Genomic DNA, 21,660 nt, shown 5'->3' with positions numbered 1-21,660 from the left:
AGCTGTGTGACCCTGGGCAAGTCACTTAACCCCGATTGCCTAAAAAAAAAAAACAAAAACAAAAACATACTGTTCTTCTAAATCTTGTCAAGTCACTCAACTTCTCATTATTCTAGTTAGCTAATCCCTCTAAGAGCATCACTTAAAGAAAAGGTGCTAACATCAACTGACAGAGGAATTCCCTCACTTGAAAGTTCCATATAACAATACGATTATATTTCCTATCTTAAATATTGATGCCTCATTTCCCTTATAATTGTGTTAATTCTAGCATTCATATAATTCAGATGTCTTTTTTCCAACTTTGTTCACTATTCTTTTATGTCTGCATCTTTTTTAGAACATCTAGGAAATAAATATTGAAATCCAAGTATGATTGCCCCAGATTCATTGATGGTGGACAATTTGATGTAAATACATTTGCAGGTATCTTGCCTCCCTTCCTGGGAAAAAAAAGGAAACAAGTATACAAATTTATTAAAAAAAATAAAAACACACAAGGGCAGTGGACCTAGCTTCTAGAAGTTTATGGCAGACGGGTGTGGTGGGGAAACTTCTGATATGTGATTCAATGATTGAAGGATTCCATTTGAGGGAATTGGTGGCTGTCTATGGCTTTTATCCAAGGAGGATTGTAAGTTGTGATGGAAGATAGAAGATCAAAAGGAGAAAGAGGAAAATATGAAGGAAGGTAAGGAAAGGAACAATAAAGAAGAGGAGAAGGAGGAAGAGTAAGGGTAGTGAGATATTTTCATTCAAGAATATCAGAAACATGGTGATACATTCAGGAAACAAAAGAGAAGAGAGAAAGAGAGTTCAATCTTTCCCCAAATCTCATTTTAACATTATGCCTTTACCATACACTTAATTGCTGCAAAGGATGGAAAAAGAAACCACCACTCATATCTCTTACAACTGTCACAGTAAAGATCATTGCTTCCTTAATTAATCTCATTTTTCCTCCCTCACCTTGTGGTAAGGTATTTCTTGATTTTATGATGATCAGAGGGACCTACTCACTGATTCATTAGTCCACACTTCCCTTTCAGAAATGGAAATAAATTCACGTCAGTGGTTTCTTAGTCCATTGTAAAATACTCTTTGATATATTTTATAATGGGTCCAATTTGGGTGCTGAGCCTGGTTTGTCATGTTTTATATATTTCCTTGTTCTTATTTAGGCATTCATTCTATTTTTTGAAAGCCTATTATTTTTCACTGATTGCTACTTGGCTATGTAAAATGGAACAGGTGAGTGGAAGAAAAGATTTGTTTAGTGTTATTTTTTTCTCCTAATTTTAAAAAAAATGAGTTTTTGACTACTAGCATAATATTCAAATTTAATATTTGTTGCATTATCCCTAAAATGATAGCTTTTAGTCATACTTTTTTTAATAAAAATATCAGGAATTTCCTTTTTTTAACCAACTCTATTTAATTATTTTAAGAACTGGCTGATATAGGGTGAGTCCTTACAAAAAAGATCTTCATGATTTAGAAATCCATTAAAAGACACTTTTAAGACAGTATCATATCTTTTAAAGTTATATTGCATTTTTAACTTATAGGTATAAATCGATTTTAATAGCATGAGAAGGGCTACTGGATAGATATTTAATTTTAGGAGAATACCCATCATCTCAATGAAATTGAAACAAAATTTTGTATTTTCATTTAAATATAAAGAAGAAAGCCAAAATACAGAATTAAATTATATCTACAATCTACTAGTGAGCCTTTATTTTAAAAAATCTACAAACTTAGTGCTTTTACTGATTTGTCCTATATGGCTTAATTTCAGATGAATTAGAATTCTTCAGGAAAGCTGTTCTCTACTTTAAATACATGGAAATTCAGAACAATGTCACAGAATTTGTTCTCTTGGGACTATTCAAGAAGCCAGAGATTAAGATGATATGTTTTGTAATCTTTTTGATCTGCTATTTTGCCATCTTCTTTGGGAACATTATTATCTTCATCACTATCATATGCAGTCATTTAATCCAGCAACCTATGTACTACTTTCTCTGTCATTTATCCTACATGGATCTTGCCTATACTTCCACTGTGGTTCCCAGGCTACTCAGGGACTTAATTGCCAAGCAAAAATCCATATCCTATAAAAGCTGTATGACTCAGCTCTTTATGGCTCATTTTCTTGCAGGTGTTGAAGTGTTCATTCTGGTGTCTATGGCCTTTGATCGTTATGTCGCCATCTGTAAACCTTTGCATTACATGATCATTATGAATAGACAGAGATGTAATATGATGCTCCTGATGGCCTGGCTAGTCGCCTTTTGGCATGGTATTGCCCAGATGATCATGGTCATTCGATTACCTTTCTGTGGTCCTAATCAAGTGGATCACTATATATGTGATGTGAAAGCTCTCTTAAAACTTGTCTGTACTGATACACGTATCCCTATTATCTTAGTCATTGCAAACACTGGGATGGTTGTCTTGGCCACCTTTCTGGTTTTGGTGGCATCTTACATCATCATATTATATAATCTTAGGAACCATTCATCAGACGCTCGATGGAAAGCCCTCTCCACCTGTGCTTCCCATGTCATGGTCGTTCTTCTGTTCTTTGTACCTTGTATTGCCACCTATATCCCACCTCCCAGTGCCAGCCAAAATGACAAGGAGTTCTCAATGTTTTATACAGTCATTGCACCCATGATGAATCCTCTCATCTATACACTGAGAAATACAGAGATGAAGAATGCTATGCAGAAGGTATGGGCAATGAAAATATTTTTAATATTCAAATAAAAGAGAATTTTAATTTGATTTTTCATTGACAGTCTTTTGAAGAAATTACAACATACTACTATTTTCACCATTTTTTTCAGGGATGAACTTTATTTTTTCTTCTTTTTATTTTATTTGTAACATTAATTAAAACGTTTTAATTTTCAAATTCTCTTCCTCCCTCTCACCCCTCCTTTACCCATTGAGAAGACAAGAAATATATCAATTATACCTGTGAAATCATGCAAAACATTATTCCATATTAGCCATTTCATAAAAAAGCAAGAATTATAAAGAAAATGTATAAAAAAAACCCTCCATTTTCACTAAGAATAGGGGTTATTTTTTTTAAAGGCCAACAATTCATGGATTAAAAGCAGGAATCTTATTTTATGTACCTTTATATCAGAATTGGTGCCTAGTATGGTAGTTTTACACAAATCTAAATTAATAATTCCCCTAATGATATGGAATGGAAAAGATTAAAGAAAAGAATAATCTATTACAATGTTCCTTTGTTATACAAATTATCATTCCATGTCTAGATGTTTAGTAATACAGCCTGAGGAATCAGTAAAAAGGCAGCCTATAGAAGGACTGTGAAGTAATCACTTTTCTTTATTTTTTAATTCCCTCCCATTTTTACTGTTCTCAGTTACAATCTTCTTATACTTTACTGCCCTCCACACATCACCAAGGCCTACTTGCTTATCTAAATTAATTACACTACTTATCTTAAGTCCCTGTATTTGTATTGTCTGTCCCCAGTTCCTCCACAGTTCCCTTTTCTCATCTCTACCTCCTAGCTCCCCTGGCTTCCTTCTAGACTAAGCTCAAATTCTATCTTCTGGAGAAGGTCTTTCCTGGTTCTCAATTAACTACATCTAATATCTGCTCATTCAGATTGATTTCTTTTGACACTCTATTTTAATAGGATGTACATAATATAGATCCATTAAAAATTATATTATTTTGTGTTCTTACTTAGAATGCATTCTCCCTTGACAGTAGGAAGAATGTTTTGGGTTTTTCAATTTCTTTTTATGCCCTGTATTTATTACAGTGCTTGGCTACTATCGAGTGCTTAATACTTGCTTAGTGATTGACTGCCTGTCTTCACTTTAAGGGAAAGCTGCATGGTATGATGGGAAGTGTACTGGATTTGTGAATTAAGAGAGAGACAAGGAGAGAGAAAGAAGAGAAAAAGAAATGTAGGCAGAGAAACAAAGAGAGGGTCAGAGAGTGAGAGGAACAAAGAGAAAGACAAACAAAAACCAAGAAACAGAGAGACAGGAACGCAGAGACAGAGACTCACAGAGAAATATGAGTCTATTAAGTACTTACTACATACCAAACACTGTGTAACATACAGGAGATGCAAATATAAGAAAACAAGATGATCTGTTCTCTCAGTGAGTTGAAATTCTAATCAATTAATATAATTCTTAGAGCAAGTAGAGGAACAATTGTTGTTCATGGGCAAAGTTGTTAAGAAGGTGCTGTAGCCAACAAGAGAGTTTCAAATTGTTCTGTAACATTTCATACCTTAACAATGTCTGCCAAATCAGTTAATCCTCCTAGGTCTTAGTTTCTTTATAGAGAAAGTCTAACTATGATTCAAACTTTAAATATTTTGAAATTGATTATGTCACCTTCCTGTCAACCTGCAGTTCTATCACCGCAATCACAAGTGTTTTAACTTTTCCAAATCAAAATAGGCCTCATTAACTACTGCTTTCTTAAAAATGTGTTATTATCTCCTTTGTGAATGTCTGTTCTCTAAAGATAAAGACACTATTTTTTTTATTTGCATTAACAACCTTTAGCATGATGCTTGGTACAGTGTGAGAGCTTAGTACTTTTTTCATTAATAAATTCATTCATTTTAAAGATCACCTTGCATTTCCCCTTCTGAATATTCTATATATATGCGCATGTTTGTGTATGTATATGTAAACATATACGTAAACATACATCATATATGTAAACATACATACATACATGTATGTATATATTCACCCATACCTCAATAAGATGGTTTAGAAATAGTACTATGTTCATAATCTTCTAGTGGGTAGTAAAACCAAGATAAAAATTTTAAAATGTCGTTTATTAAGGACCTACTACATGCAAGTACAATATGAACTTCTAGGGAGAGGCACAAAAATGTATTTAAGATTGTTCCTATGGGACCTTTCAGATGAAAGAAGCTAATACAGCATATGTATGTATGCATGTATATGCATGCGTATACATACACACACACTTATATACATATACATACATATGTACATATATATATATAAAATCCTATGTGCAGAATGGATTAACTTTTTCTTTTCTGTTTGATCTCAGAGGGCAGAACCAGGAACAATGAGTGAATGTTATAGGGAGGTAAATTTAGATTTTATGTGGAGAGGAAAAATAACTTCCAAAACGGTATGGACTTTGTCAAACATTGGTGAATCTCTAATCTCTGCCATTCCCCCCCCCCTTTTTTCATTTTGGAAAACACAGATTTTTCATAAAATATATTATGTTAACAAAATGAGTTCATTCTTACTTCAAGTAAATTAAGAAGTATATTAAATATTATTAGCTTAAATTTCTAAACAGTAAATATTGGGTGAACTCACCTACATAAATGAAATAACTTTGAAGTCCAAAATATTTTTCTTTTAAGTTGAGAGGAGTCTGAAGACTTTGGAAAAGGTTGAAAACTGTGGCATTAACCGAAAAATAACTACTTTGTAGAATGTGACAATCAGTCAAAATGGAGCTATAACATAGTTTGATAGAAATAGAGAAATTAAGATAATTTCATATCTGGGAATCAAGGATGCCTTGAAGGAGAAGGACATTATTTGAAGGGGAAGGATAATTTTCAAAGATGTAAATAATTAGTGGGGACATTTCAGGAGTTGAGAACTATGTCAGTAAATGATGGAAGAGAAGAAAGAAATGATGATTATGTGAGCTCCCCACTTTGACTAGAACATTAAGTATGTGGCAGAGTCCTGGGATTTAAAGTTGGAGAGCTAAGAGTGGTGGCAGATTGTGGGAGGTCTTAAGTAAGGAATTACTTGCACCTTCTCAATAAGCAATTTAGAGCAACAGAAGGGTTTTGAGAAGAGGAGTGATGTAGGGATTCTTTAATAGTTTCCCTTCTCTCAACTTCACTTAAGGATTAGATCCCTTAAGCAAAGTTGACCCTGGGGTCAAGGTGTTCTCAGAGTCAACACTACTTAAATGATAACTTAAACACAACTACTATTTCATTCACATGCAATTGCCAGTTGCTACAACTAGCTAAAAGTGAAGATATTTGCTGGTATGAAAGTGAGAAAAATATTTTTAAAATTGTGGAACATTCTCCAATAAATATATGTCACATCAGTGGTAGAGTGGGTATGCATTTAGAATACAGGGGTTGAGTAGTACCCTCATGAAAAGGCACCTCATAGCTCCAGCATTATTGGGACTAATTGTAACAAAATCAATGAATTTGACATTTGGGAGAGACCTCAACAGCCCTTGATATATTTTTGAAAAGTATAGGGAAAATATAGGAAAGGAAGACATTTTTGAGTTTCACATATTATATTATAACATTTTTGAGTTCAAACGTAACTTCAGATACTTACTAGCTATGTGATACTGGGCAAGTCACTGAATCTCTACCAGTCTCAATTCCCCCATCTAGAACAGTACCTATCTCTAAGTTTTGTTTTGTTTTATTTTGTTTTTATGAGCATAAAATGAGATAATATTTTAAAAGAAGTATGTAAACATTAAAGAGTTATACATTTGATTGCTCTAATAGTTGAGAAATGTTGAAAAATAGTTGAGGAAAGTTTCCTTGGAAATGTTCACTCACTTGAAAGCCTCTCTCTCTGTCTCTGTCTCTGTCTCTCTCTGTCTATCTCTCTCTTTGTCTCTCTGTCTCTGTCTGTCTGTCTGTCTGTCTCTCTGTCTGTCTCTCTGTCTCTGTCTCTCTTTCTCTCTCTCTGTCTCTTTCTCTGTCTCTCTCTCTGTCTCTCTCTGTCTCTGTCTCTCTCTCTCTTCTCCCCCATCTTGCCCTCCCTCTCCCCCTTTTGGGATTGTTCTAATTTTTAAGGAGTATTTTTTTCCCTCTGATTCCAAGTGAACAAGTAAACATTTACTTCTTTAGATCTTTTACACATAGTTCTTTGTTCTGTACTCAGGAAAATAGAAATCTCTTACAAATAACATCTCTTCATATACCTGAAGCTATCATGTTCACCTTGAGTCTTTTCTTTTTCAAGTCTTTTATGTTCTGTTGCTTTATGTGGTCCTCATGTGACTAAGAATAAGGCTTTCTAACCGTACTGCTCTCACCATTCTTCAGCTTATGAATGTCTTTTTTTTTTAAAGGCAATTGGGGTTAAGTGATTTGCCCAGGGTCACACAGCTAGTAAGTGTCAAGTGTTTGGTCTGAGGTCATATTTGAACTCAGGTCCTCCTGACTTCAGGCTTGGTGCTCTATCCACTGTCAATCTCCTTTTTAAACCTTGGAACTAAGACCCTTACACTACATGATCATAGTGAATCATCAGAGATGTATCACAATGATCTTGATGGCCTGGGGGGTGGCCTTTTGGCATGCCATTGCTCAGATGCTCATGTTAGCTAGGTTACCATTTTGTGGCCCTAATCAAATAGACCACTATTTTTGTGATGTAAAATCTTTCTTAAAACTTGTCTGTGCAGACACACATATTGCTAATATCTTAGTTATAGCTAATTTTGGCATGGTTGTGTTACCTACTTTTCTTGTCTTGGTGGCATCTTACATTGTCATATTATACAATCTTAGAAAGCACTCATCAGAAGGTTGGCACAAAGCCCTTTCCACTTGTGGCTCCCATGTCATGGTTGTTGTTCTTTCTTTGTGCCCTGTATTTCCACCTATATTTGACCTTCCAGTGCCAACAAAAATGATAAGGGTTTTACCATGGTTTTTTTTTTTTTTTTTTTGGCTAGGCAATGGGGTTAAGTGACTTGATCAGGGTCACAGAACTAGTAAGTGTTATGTGTCTGAGGCCGTATTTGAACTCATTTCCTCCTGAATCCGGGGCCGGTGCTCTATCAACTGCACCGCCTAGCTGTCCCGAGTTTTCCACTGTTTTCCACTGTCATTGGACCCATGCTGAACCCTCTCATCTACACACTGAGAAATGCAGAGATGAAGAATGTCATGCAGAAGATGTGGTCAAACCAAATGTCATTGTTATTTAAATAAAAAGATGGGTTTTAATTTTTTGGTTTTCTCTCTTTATGCCCTTGATGAAGAAATGGTGATTGTGTCACCAAATGTACATTAATGTGTATTCTTTTAAAAAAATCCATCAAGTCCAGGGTAAAAACCTGGGCCATATCCTTATCAACACTTTGTATAACTGTTGGTGTTTTGACACCAGGCTTTGTACAATTTAATTACTTCACATATAATATACTATGGAAAGAATGAACAGAAAGAATAATCTATCTTTTTTTCTTCTCTTGCATGACTCTTCATCTCAAATACAGAATATAGTCCTTTTTGAAGAATGACAAAGAAATGAGCTGTGACATAGGGACAGGCGCTGTTTCAACTGTGAAGTAATCAAAGTTTTTCCTTGATAGTTAAGTATTTCAGCCAAATCCACAAGTATTGTGTCAGGCAGTGTGCAAAGCACTTGAGATACAAGTACAAGTAAAAAGAAAGACAGTCCTTGCCCTCAAGGAACTTATACTCTAATGATGAAACACAACATGTAAAAGAGTGCTGACAATTTGGGAAGACAGGACATGGGAGAACTAGGTCTATTTAGATGGGCATGGTAGGAAAGGAATTCCAAACAGTGAAGAGCAGAGCCTAATGAGGATTGATGGAATGAAAATGGCTGGCCTGGATATTTCTTTAAAAGGGATGTTGAAATAAGAACTGACCAATAGGAGGAAGGAATTCTGTAAGGTGGTAGTCCTCTTCAAGGATGAGAAACCAAAGAATGGTGGAAAAATAAATAAATACAGAGAAATAGGAGCAGGCTTAGGAGAGAAATGACACTTTCCAATCTACTCTCCCTTGCTTTCTGCTGATGTCTTTGAAAAAAAGAAATTCAAGAGATAGGTTCCTGTGTCGCTTTTTGGCTCTCAGTTTCACGCAAATTTATCCTTTCAAAAGAAACTTCCTACATTATAATAATGTCATTAGAACTTTGGGAGCTCTAATTTCCACTTTAAAAATGAATGGTCTGGGGCAGCTAGGTGGTGCAGTGGATAGAGCACTGGCCTTGGATTCAGGAGGACCAGAGTTCAAATTCAGCCTCAAACACATAACACTTACCAATTGTGTGACCCTGGGCAAGTCACTTAACCCCATTGCCTAGAAAATAAAAAAAATGAATGGGCAATGTCAACAAGACCGTATAATGCATGCTAGATTTGGAATCAGAAACAACTGAGTTCAAAGCCTAGCACAGACATTTATTAGCTATGTGAGTCTATGCGAGTAGCTTAGCTTCATCATCATCATCTTCATTGTCATCATCATTATCTCCTAAGAAATATCAATTCAGGCACTCACAAGATGAGTCTAAAAAATTTAACTTAACTGATTAGGTACAAGATGGAGTTACAAATTCTCGTACTATCAAAAATGTTTCACATACAAACACTTGCACATGCACAAAAACACCTGGAGAAAAACCAAAGATGGAATGAGAGGTAAAAGGTGGTCCTGAACCCACTCATATTTTTTTTAAAAAGATGTATCTTTTTCCATCCAACATCACAAACATCTTGAAATCTATCCACAGTTCCCAGGTTAATATCCCCTTCCTATATATATAACACCATTCTGCTAATTTCAGAAATCTCTCTCTAATGTGTGTGTTTATGTATATTTATATGCATTCCCTCTCAAAGCATCATCTTCATAGATTAAGTAATCAAAACTCTTTAATGGTTTTGTTAAAGGTCTGCACAGCTCATAAAAATGGAAGACACATTAACCAGGCGACCTCAGTTCAACCACAGGCCCTATTCACTATATTATCACACTCCTCAAAATTATTTTCCTCTCTTTCCCACACATACTGCTTATCACTGAGTCCTTCTTCACTTCCCTGCCTTCACCCATGGGACAAAGGTGAGTGAAAAAATATAGCAAAAAGGGTTGTTATGAGGAAAGTGCTATCGAAAACTGTTATGTATTATGGAAATGTGATTATTATTTCTTTTAGGCATCAGTTTGTTCTTCTCTAATACATTTTTGAGGAAGAAGAGGAGGAATTTAGGTGGAAATAGTTTCATTTAGCATGAGAGATCCTCACAGTGGCACAAGCGCTTAATGCATTTCAAAGTTCATTGTCAAATATTATCTGACCTATCACCAGGAGGCTGTGATATGTCACATATTTATTATGACTCCTATTTGTGAGTAAAGTGAAATTCAGTGATTAAATCAAGTGCTTAAAGTCAAACTACAAGCTATAGCATGTAATGGATGTCATCCCCTTATAGACATTTTCCAGTAGGACAGTTCTCTGTCACACTGCTAGCAGTCACTGGCTCAATCTCACTGTTTCTTGCTTTGGAACTTGGAAAAATCTATTGGCAAGAAGAAATTGAATTTGAATCCAGAGCATCTATTTTTGAAGACCAGCTTCATTGCTTACTATCTATGGCAATTATCAAATCATTTCACTATGTTATCTTCAGTTTTCTCATCTGTAAATGGAGGGATTTAGATATCATGACAACCATGTTCTCTTCCAACTGTAAAGTCCAACGTATGATTTATTATATTGGGATAGATCATAGTCAGATCTATCACAGAGATATGAGATACACAGCTGGAAAATGTGTAAAGGAAATCCTTCAGGTTTTTTTTTTCTGTATTCCACTTTGGAATATTCAGGAATGCACTGTTTCTATCTCCAATCTACTAGACCCCAAAGGCCAGGACACACACTATTCATTGAAAGGTGGCCTAAGAAACATTACACTAGATTCCAATTGAATTTTGTCAGGACACTTGGAAGAGGATTGAAATTCTGCATAGAAATTGGACAGAAGCTATGTTAGGCATTCATTCCAAATGGCACCAGATATTCATCTTATCTATAATCTGATCATGTCCTCCAAATGGGAAGGGGATCCTCAATTAACCTTGACTCAATAACAGATTATGATATAAATCAGTTCTGTTAGCTCCATAAATGAGCCTTCTAACTACTGTACCTCACCTAGTACAATCACAGAACTCAGCCCAGAGGAAATGCTTCCTCCAACAGTATCTCCACATACAGTTATTAGATTCCTACCATATACAAAGTATAACATGTTAAGCACTGTTTTGAAGATGGCAAAATGCCTAAGAGGTAATAAAAATTGTATCTGGGTCCCCCCTCTGAAGGAGGCAGAAATCTTAGGAACAATTCCCTAGTCCTGCCTTAGTCTGACTGAGGTATGACTCAGCTCTTTACTTCTCATTTACTGGGAGGTGTCAAGTTAGTGGTCCTGGTGCCCATGATCTTTGATGGGCATGTCACCATCTATAAACCCTTACACTCCATGATGATTGTCAATAGACAGTGACATAACACATCTATCATGCTTGCCTGGGTGGTGACATTTTGGTACTCTGTCGATCTACTAATGATATAGAGGTTACCTTTCTGTGGTTGTGATCAAATACTCAATTATATGTATGACTCAAAACTCCTCTTAAAACTTGCCTGCATAGACCTATGTGCATTTTAGCATCTGGAATATTCTGCTAAATTCTGGTTTTACATGTGAAAAATGACACTGATGGGATATATAATGTCCAGAAGAGGACAATCAGTGTGGTGGGAAACATCAATGTCATGCCATAAGAACATCCATTGAAATCAATGGATATGCTTAACCATGAAGAAAGAAGATATCACAACTATTTTCACTTATATGAAGGAATTACTTGAGGGAGAATTACTCTCAGTCCTACAGGGTGGAGTGAGCAGTCATGGATATAAGTAGCAAAGAGGCAGATTTGTTCTCCAAAAAAGGACAGGAAACTCTTAAATATTGTTGAAAGGCAGAGTAAAGTTTCTTTGGGTGGTATTTGGTTTCCTAGTAGTTGATGACTCCAGGAAATGTATGGAGAAACTTCAATGTCCCGGACCTACCAGACATTTAATGCTTGGGGTGGGTATAGAAAGGAATCAGCTTTGAGATACATGCAAGATAGCATGTGGTCCATCTCCTTGACCATAATTAGGTTTATCTTCTGCCTAGGGTGCCCATTATGTAATGGAAAGACATTCTCCTGACTTGTTTCTGAGAACTTTGTAAAGTATTTCTAGAAAATCTATTTTATACACTTGATTTCTAGTCAGCATGTAATTTGGTATACTTTGTGTTTGTTTGTGTGTCTGTGTGTTTGTGTCTGTGTGTCTGCACTCTAGTCTCCTCACTGGACTATTGTTTGATACTTTAAAAGCCAGGAATGATTTAATTTAATTTAATTTAATTTAATCTAATGTATGACTTAGGTATGTGGGGTGGGAAAGGGCCTGCAACTCTATTGCTTTTCATGTTTGCTTATGATGATACCCTATATATTTATCCTTGATTTCTTGAGTAATTATAAAATGTTCACTTTGGTACTTAATGTTTAGATTTTTAATTTTTTCTATGTAAAAAGAAAAGATTTATATAGATGTTCTTTGGCTTAAAAAAGAATATCTATAGGTCTTCTTTATTGTTCACTTTTTAAAATTAAATGTATTAAATTTAATTATGTTGTGATCAACTTAGTATGACAAGGATCCAATTAATGTCAAAATAGAGTCAAATATTCTTAGAATATTGCCATCTCTTTTAAATTGATATTATATTTATGAAACTAAAGATATTGGTGTATTTTATTGGCAAAGAAGGAATTGTTGGATGGACAATGAATTTTATTTTATTTTACTTTGTTTTTGTCTTCTTAACTTTTTCAAATGTAGTTTCTTTATTTTTTACTTTATGTTTACTTATTTAATTTATGTTTATTTTCAACATTCACTTCTGTAAGCTTTTGAATTTAAAATTTTCTCTCCCTTCCTTCTTTCCTCCCTCCCCATGATGGCACACAATCTTATATAGCCTCTACATACACATTCCTAGTAAACATACTTTCATATTAGTCCTGTAAGTGGACAATGCATTTTAGAAAATATTCCATGGGGTGGGTAATATTGACTATCTTTGATCCTCTCATTTTAAAATGTTTAAAAAACAGGAATCAATTTAAGAATACAGTGTGAGTTGTAGTAATAATGTGGAATTGGACTTCACCTTTTTAAAGAATTATTCATTTGATGCTAACTAAGCTTCATCATGCCCTCTATATTTTCAGGTTAATTAAACTTCTAGACAGCTATTTCCTACTCTGATTACATGGAAAATCAAAATAATGTCACTGAATTTATACTCTTGGGACTTCTGATGAAGAAAGAAATGACAACAATATGTTCAGTCATTTTCTTGACCTGCTATTTAGCAATCTTTCTGGAGAATTTCATTATCTTCATCACCATCACATCCAGCCATCTGATGCAGCAGCCCATGTACTACTTTCTTTGGCATTTGTCCTTCACAGATCCATGCTTCACTTCCACCATCATATCCAGGCTGATTAGTGACTTAACTGACACAAGGAAGACAATCTCCTATAATTGCTGCATGACTCAACTCTACTTTTCGTTTTCTTGGATGTGCTGAGATGTTCATCCTGGTGTCCATGACCTTTGATCGCTACATTGCCATCTGTAAACCCTTACACTACATGATAATTGTCAACAGGCAGAGATGTAACATGCTGATCCTGCTTGCCTAGGTGGTGGCATTTTGGCACTCCATTGTCCAGCTACTCATGATCCTGAGGTTGCCTTTCTGTGGCCCTAATCAAATAGATCACTACCTCTGTGACTCAAAACCCCTCTTAAAGCTTGCCTGCACAGATACCCATGTTGCTAGTATTTTAGTCATTGCTAACACTGGAATGGTTGTCTTGGCAACCCTTTTTGGTGTTGGTGGTGTCTTACATCATCATATTATATAATCTTAGGAACCATTCATCAGACGCTCGATGGAAAGCCCTCTCCACCTGTGCTTCCCATGTCATGGTCGTTGTTCTGTTCTTTGTACCGGCTATCTCCACCTATATCCCACCTCCCAGTTTCCTAAATAATGACAAAGAGTTCTCAGTGTTTTACACTGTGATTGCACCCATGTTGTACCCTCTCATCTACACACTGAGAAATGCAGAAATGAAGAATGACATGAGACTGTTGTGGTCAAGAAAATTGGCTTTGTTATTCAAATAAAACAGATGAATTGTAACGTGTGTTTTGTTTTTCTTTTACTTCTATTCTGTTAAGAAATAAGTATTTGCATCACAAAACTTTTAGGAATAAACAGTACTTTAATAACACTGACTACCCAGGCTCCAGAGTGCCAGGAAATGTTACATTTCATGACTCTCCCAGGGTTCTCCTAAATCCCTCATGGGATTTTAGCTATCTAGGTATTCTGTAGTCATTGACTTCAGCCCCTTTTGTTTGTTTTCACTAAAGAATATGAGATGGGCAAATAAAGCAGAATAAAAGGATTATCCTATACCCATATCTCAGGGCCACAGGGAAAAAGTGAGAGAGGGACGAACCCCCCTTCTCAAATCAATAGTACATTCAGCTCATGGTGCCCATGCTGGGGTTAAGCTTCACCTTCTCTGAAATGCTGAAACAGGAAAAAGAGTATGACTGTCCCAGCCTCCCCAGTTTTAAAGATGCAGCTGGCTCTAGTTTTACAGCCAATCAATGGAAGAAACTCCCACCAATGTGAAATAGGACGCAGAGAATCAGGGTTTTCCATGGTAGGCCATCTCAACAGGTTATAAGATTTCATTATATTTAAAAAATCCAATTAGTCCTCAGTGAAAAGCAGGTATTCAGGTGAGTGAAATAGATTGCCTCCTGGAATGCCTACATAGTACTTGGATATAATAGACACATATTAAATTCACAAAAATGGGAGGTACAGAGTAAGAAAGAGGAGAAAAATAGAGGAAATAGAATAGGGAGATGAAGAGTGAAAAACTACAAAGGAGGAAAAGGTGTAAAAGAAGGAGAATAAGAGAAAGAGTATGTGACATGACTTACCAGTAAAATGATCTTGCACAAGTCATTTTTCATTTATGAGATTTAGTTTCCTCACTTATAAAATGAGAGGGATGGCTTGAACTATCGGATATCTCAACTCACATTTGAAATCTTGTAATCTTAGGTAAGGTAGAAGGAGCAGGAAATGGAATAGGAAAAAAGTCCCTAATTGAAAATTTACACGTCCCATAATTATACCATGTATATTTCAGGTATGATTTCTGGTGTCCTTCCTCAGCTCCAATTTCTATTTCTGCTACAGTCCTTCAACTGCATCAGAACACAGAGCTAAAAGGGATGGAGATTGGTTTAGAGCTATACAGCTGTACCCGTAGCCCAGAAGGAATTCTGTTGGAAATCAGAGTGCTTTCCTTGGAGATAATTAAATGATGCCAAGTTGAAGTTTAGTGAACACCACCTTGGTCTAATCACTGTGATTTATATTATTCAGCTGAAAAGGGCAAACCAGATCTTGACCATGTTCTACCTTGCTTCTCAGTAGGAATCATTTTTGGAGGGAGGGAGTCTCTGTAGAGTATTTATGTTTGAAATGAGTGAAGCACAGCATGTAAAGCATTTGCAGATGTGGAGACTTGCTTGCTTGACTGCGTGAAGGTACATTTTGATATAATTATTTGAAACTTGCTTTGAAGTTTCCAGATAGAATGTAGGTTTTGAGAATTCAATAAATAGTTTTGAAAGAGTACTTAGGAAAAAAATACTTACCTCTTCACTTCACATATGAAGAAATTGGACACAGCCATAGCACAGGGATATGAAAGGACTTTACCAAGGCCACACACATTATTATCATTATTATTATAAATCTTTATCTCTGCTCCTGGCAAAAATGTCTATATCTCTATCATACCAAATCCTCTATTGACTTGTGACCTAATCATTCAACTGGAATTGTTGTCTTCAAAATTATCAATGACCTTTTTGTTGTCAAATGTAATGTCCCTTTTCTTAATTGTCATCATTCTTGACCTCTTAAATTTTTGGGCCTATTGATCACCCTCTTTCCTTGAATATTCATTTCTTTCTTGGATTTCATGACACTTAAAATTCTTTTTCAACCTATCTGATGACTCCTTTCCAAGCTTCTTTTCTGAATTTTTTCCAGCTTATACTCAATAAATATGTATGACTCCAAGCAGTCTGCCATGCACTCTTTTCTCCCTTTATATGATTTCCTTTGGGCTTCATCAGCTTTCATCAATTCAATTATCATCTCAATGCTAATAATTCTCAGATCTACTAAACTTAACCTTTAACTTCACCTCTAACCTAACCTTTCTCTTGAGCTCTATTCTCAAATAACCTATTAGACATATCAAACCAAATATATTAGAGTCATCTAAAATGTGATATGTCTGAAACATAATCTATCATCTTTCACCACACAAGTCCCCCTCTTCCAAACTCTGTAGTTACCTCTCAATGACCAAGACTCACAAACTTAATTCTTCATTAATATTCATCCCACATATACAGTCTTTTACTGAGTCTCATTGTTTCTATTTTTTTCAAATAAAATAATATTTATAAAGTACTTTGCATGATACCTAACCATAGTAGGCAATAAATAAATTGGTTTCCTTCCCCTATCCCATAACATCCCCCACATGGATGACATTCTCTCCATGAATATTGCTGCCTCCTTCATCCTTCATCACCTCATTTTGGAATTATCAAATATCCTTTTAGTTGATTTGCCTGCCTCAAGTCTCTCCCCATTCCCATTAACTAGGATACCAAAATAGGTTTCCTAAAGCATAAATCTTCTCATGTCATACACATCCACTCAGAAAGAAAAACCAGTTAGTTGTAAAATCAAGTTAAAACCTTTCAAAATATGGTCCCTTCCTAACCTTACAAACTTTGTATAATTTATTTCCTTCTCATATACTATGATCCAATTCCATTAGCTTTTTTTTGTTACTTTTTCTTTAATCACAGCACACAGTCTTTTGACTTCACACTTTTTCTTTCATTTTCTTGTATGGCTGGAATGTTCCACCTCTTCCTGCTTCCTTGGAGACGAAGCTCAAAACCAACCTTCTACAGAAGGCCTTTTCTGTCCCTCACACAGTGCTAGTGCCTTCACTCTGAAATGACCTTCCATTTACAGTATTTTATGCATGCATTATGTATATGTTGCTTAAGCCATAAGAATGTGATCTTTTTGAAGATGGATATCAGGTTTTATTTTTATTTTTTGCCTCCCTCAGTGCTTAACAGAGTAACTTACATATAGTTAGCTTTAATATAGATTATTTAACTAATGAATGAGCTATTTGAATCATTATAAAATGTATCTACTTTAAACATAGAATTCACACAATTTAAAGTTACAAAAATTTTAGTTATACACAAAAGTACACTGAAAAAAATATTGTAATTATTTGATATAGAATCAATAATTATAGCAATATTCAGAAGACATTGAACATATTAGGAATATTACCTTTGAGAATCAGCAGTTAAAAACATCCTGAGTTGAATATGACATGATAGTAAAGCTAAGAAATCAAAGTTTTTCAATCAAAAAAAATGGCAATGAAAGTATTCCACAGTGGCAAAAGTTACAAGAATATATGCACACTCACCCACATATACACATACATACACATATGTACACATATAGTTAATGTGTATTTATGTTCTTATTCTAATTGTGGTTTCTTTTAAAAATGTCTTCTATCCTTAATATTTCTTATTACATAGGCATACATATTGATATGCAGGCAATATATGTATATGGATATGAACCTGTACACATATAAATATATCCATGTGATAAACATATGTATATAGATGCATTTACATATAATAATAAGAAAGATCAAGAATATAAAACATTTTAAAAAGAAATCCATTTTACAATAAGAACAATAAACTATTAAATATTTGGGAATTGATCCATGCACGCTTTCCCTTAAGGAAAAAGATTAATGGCTGAAAGAAAGGAAGATTAGTACTATAGTTCAATTCAAGGTTTATGGAAGGGTCATACTAATGTAGACATGATAATACTACTTCCTCAAATATACAACATATCACATTAAATTCGATCAAACTCCTCGTGACTCTATACCTCAATAGTAGATAGATAGATATTGAGTGATATATAGTTAGATATGATTAGATGATAGATTGTATATATATATATATATATTTATATATATATATATTTACTTATTTAACATATTTCATAGATTATACAAAGATCAGAGTACTCTACAATGTGAGTAACACTGTCTAATTGCCTATTACTAGTTCCCTTTGATCTTGCTGGGGAGACAAGCACAAGAAGACATAAGTCGTAATATTGGGCTAGATTGCCCAGTCAATAAAGTGCTGAACCTGAAGACAGGAAGACCTGAGTTAAAATCTGACCTCATATACTTACTGACTATGTGACCCTTGGCAATTCACTTAACCTCCTTCTGTCACAGATTTGTTATCTGTAAAATGAGAATTATAATAACACCTATCTCACTTATCTCACAGGACTGTTGTGAGAATAAAATGAGATTATATGTGTAAAGTGCTTTGCGGGTCTTAAGTTACTATATAAATACAAGCTATTATTACACAGTGACACAAAGACCCAGTCATCTTGAGATATGTCTACCCCTTAATTTTAGTACTTAAAAAGGGAAGTTTCCAGTAACTGGATTTTTTCACTTGCTTTACATGATTAAATAAATTGGTGAAATGACAATACATGAACACAATCTTACTAGCAAATGAAATCATTTGTAATCAAGATTTTTCAACATTTAGAAAGGCTTAACAATGTGAGAGTAAAATCATTGAAATCTGAGACAGAAAACTTGAATTTAAATGCTGGTCTACCAACAAACCAGCTGTGTGACCTTAGGGACCTCATTTGGCTAATCCTGACTCATTTTCTCTTTGGTAAGCTCAATGTAGTGGACTTGATTAACTCTTAGGTCTCTTTAAGCACTACACCTCATGCCACACTTTTTCTGTGAGCCTCAGAGTAGCCTCTCATACACCTGTGCTGAATGAGTTGGTATTCAGTCATTACATCAAGGCTCATAGTGAAAGTCAGCAATGCTTTTTAGAACTTTTGTTTTCTTCTCTTGAATATGTTTTTGTTCCACACTTTCTTCATGGCATTTTTCATTTCTGAATTCTTCAAAGTGTATATCAAGGGATTAAACATGGGAGCAATGATTGTGTAAAACAGAGCCCAAACTTTATCCTCCTGGAATGTGGTGGCTGGTCTAACATAAATGAAGAGGGAAGGCCCAAAGAACAAGACTACCACAGTGATATGGGAACCACATGTGGATAGAGCTTTTTGGCAGCTCTCTGAAGAATGTGCCCACAGGGTATATAAGATCAAGCCATATGAAGCCATAAGGACCATGAAAACCACCAGTGCCATCATCCCTGAATTGGCTATTACTAAAAGACCAAACCTGTGGGTATCAGTGCAGGCAAGTTTCAGCAATGGATAAATGTCACAGAAATAGTGATCGATCTCATTGGGGCCACAGAAAGGCAAGAGAACAGCAAGGAGAAGCTGTGGGAATGAATGCAGAAATCCCCCAGCACAAGCAGCCAAGATGAATGAATTGCACCTGCCCCTGCTCATGATAGCCATGTAGTGGAGAGGTTTGCAAATGGCCACATATCGGTCATAGGCCATCCCTGTGAGTATAAAGATCTCCACTCCTCCAAAGAAGTGCATAGTGTAAAGCTGGATCAGACAATTAGGATAGGAAATACTCTTCCTTTCAGCCAGCATATCACTGATGAGTTTAGGGGTCACTGTGGAGGTGTAGCAGATATCCATAAAGGATAAGTAAGTCAGGAAAAAGTACATGGGTTGTTCAATGAGCTGGCTGCATATGATAGAGATGATGACAATGAAATTTCCCATCAAAATAGCCATGTAACAAAATAAGAAAATGACAAAGCACAGAATCTGAACCTGGTTATTCTGAGAAAGCCCCAAGAAAATAAATTCAGTGACATTATTCTTTTTATTCATCTTAAGAAAATTAGAAGTTGGCCAGTAGTTATCTGAAAAAAAATAAACATAAAACAACATCAGAAATGCGATATCAGTATTGTGTGAATTGCATTATGGAAAAAAAGTTGATGAATACAAATTGACATCTACAGAATGGGTAATTCGATGCATCACTTCAATATGCCATGTGCAGGGTAGTTGGGAGTTTTACGAAATAGCAATGATTTCTGATCATTTTACTGACAGGATCACAGAATGTCAGAATTGGAAGGAATGGCTGATATCAAATCTAAACAACAACTGAGCAAGAATTAGCTATATTCTCAAGTGGCCTTTTAGTTGCTTCTTGGATACTTCCTGTAGCAGGAAACAGAATCTTTTGAGATAGATCAAGTAAATTCTAAGGAGTATGGATAATATTAAAATGTCATAAAAATTAATCAACAAAATGCATTCATATGTCAAAGCAATTTCCTGTAAAAGAAGTAATGGTCTAAGAGTAAAGATTTAGGTTTTGTTGCTTGCCTGTTCATTTTTTTAGACATGACCAAAGCAGGAATTTGTTTTACTTCATTATGTGAATTTGTAATTCATTTTGTCTTTTTACTTTCTCAATGGGGATTGAGGAGGGACAATGAAAGGAAGACAATGAAGATCCAAAAATACAGTAAAATTGAGTTGAGCAAAGCAAAATAAAATCAAACAAACTATTCACTAAGCTCTTAGCTCACCTCAAGCTAGCAAGTGGGGTTTTCTCTCTATCTCTCTCTCTCTCTATCTATCTCTTTCTATCTGTCTGTCTCTACACACACACAGACACATATGTATATGTGAGTATATGTATATTTATATATGTGATTTACTACCTCTAACCCTTATTAGCTTGTCTTGTTTTGTTTTGTTCATGAAGTCAATGAGAAATTCATCTAAAATGACAGCACCTCTGTTTCCACATTTGCGAAAGGAAGAAAATAATACCTGCTGCTCTTACCTCACCTGGTCATTGTGAATTTCAAATAAAATAAGGTGTGAATCATGGATATCAATTCATTTTTTTTCAGTCCACAATATCTTGGGGTTGGCAGACACTTTATCAAGATTATGCACTTTATGAGTAAATGTCACTCCTATAATATTTCTGATAAGTGCTTCTCCAGCTCCCACTTAAAGATGCCCAGTGATAAGGTGCTTACTACTTCCAGAATCAGATCAAATTCAGTATTATGCAAATTAATTATTATAATAGTTATATGCAATAAAATTACAATCAACTAATTAGTATGATTGATATTTTGGGTGGTTTTTTGATTTTTATATGTTTTCAACTTTATCTATCATTTTGCTCAAATCTGTAGGAGATAGTAAAATAGTACAAACGACACTATCCCCTGTGAGTCAGAAATCTGGTATATTGAATTGAGTGGAAGTGTGGTACAACTAACAAAATACAAAACAGGAAAAAAGATAAGACAAAAAATTTAATAGTTAAAGGCTAAGTCTCAAGTCTTTGGTATCATTTACACAAGACATAAATTCTGCCTTTACTCTGTACTCTTCTCTGGGAAAGCAGGTGTACAGTGGACAGAGTGCTAGTCCTGAAATCAGAAGGCTCTCTTACTGAGTTCAAATCTGGCCTCAGATACTTAGTAATTGTATGTCCCTGGGCAAGTCATTTAACCCTGTTTGCCTCAGTTT

The 21,660-nt window shown here is 35.1% G+C and overlaps 2 protein-coding genes and 1 pseudogene across 2 annotated transcripts; 2 read left to right on the top strand and 1 right to left on the bottom strand.

Moving 5' to 3' along the window:
- Positions 1–1,845: 1,845 nt before the first annotated feature.
- Positions 1,846–2,775, top strand: LOC114040970 (olfactory receptor 4P4-like). Its single transcript, XM_027859201.1, has one exon. It carries the CDS (start codon positions 1,846–1,848, stop codon positions 2,773–2,775), a length of 930 nt encoding a protein of 309 aa, XP_027715002.1.
- Positions 2,776–13,188: 10,413 nt separating this feature from the next.
- On the top strand, positions 13,189–14,117 carry LOC114040975 (annotated as a pseudogene).
- Positions 14,118–19,044: 4,927 nt separating this feature from the next.
- On the bottom strand, positions 19,045–19,983 carry LOC114041008 (olfactory receptor 4P4-like). The gene has a single exon (XM_027859219.1). The coding sequence runs from the start codon at positions 19,981–19,983 to the stop codon at positions 19,045–19,047; it is 939 nt and encodes a 312-aa protein (XP_027715020.1).
- Positions 19,984–21,660: the final 1,677 nt, after the last annotated feature.

The sequence above is a fragment of the Vombatus ursinus genome, unplaced genomic scaffold (assembly GCF_900497805.2).
Source record: "Vombatus ursinus unplaced genomic scaffold, bare-nosed wombat genome assembly UNPS02014163.1, whole genome shotgun sequence".
In the NCBI taxonomy this organism is placed as follows: domain Eukaryota; kingdom Metazoa; phylum Chordata; class Mammalia; order Diprotodontia; family Vombatidae; genus Vombatus; species Vombatus ursinus.
The sequence above is the reverse complement of the archived record's forward strand: the minus strand, read 5'-3'. Positions and strand labels throughout refer to the sequence as shown.

Bases quoted from the DNA above. Each gene is read 5' to 3' on its own strand.
- LOC114041008 (XM_027859219.1), bottom strand. From the start codon at position 19,983: ATGAATAAAAAGAATAATGTCACTGAATTTATTTTCTTGGGGCTTTCT.
- LOC114040970 (XM_027859201.1), top strand. From the start codon at position 1,846: ATGGAAATTCAGAACAATGTCACAGAATTTGTTCTCTTGGGACTATTC.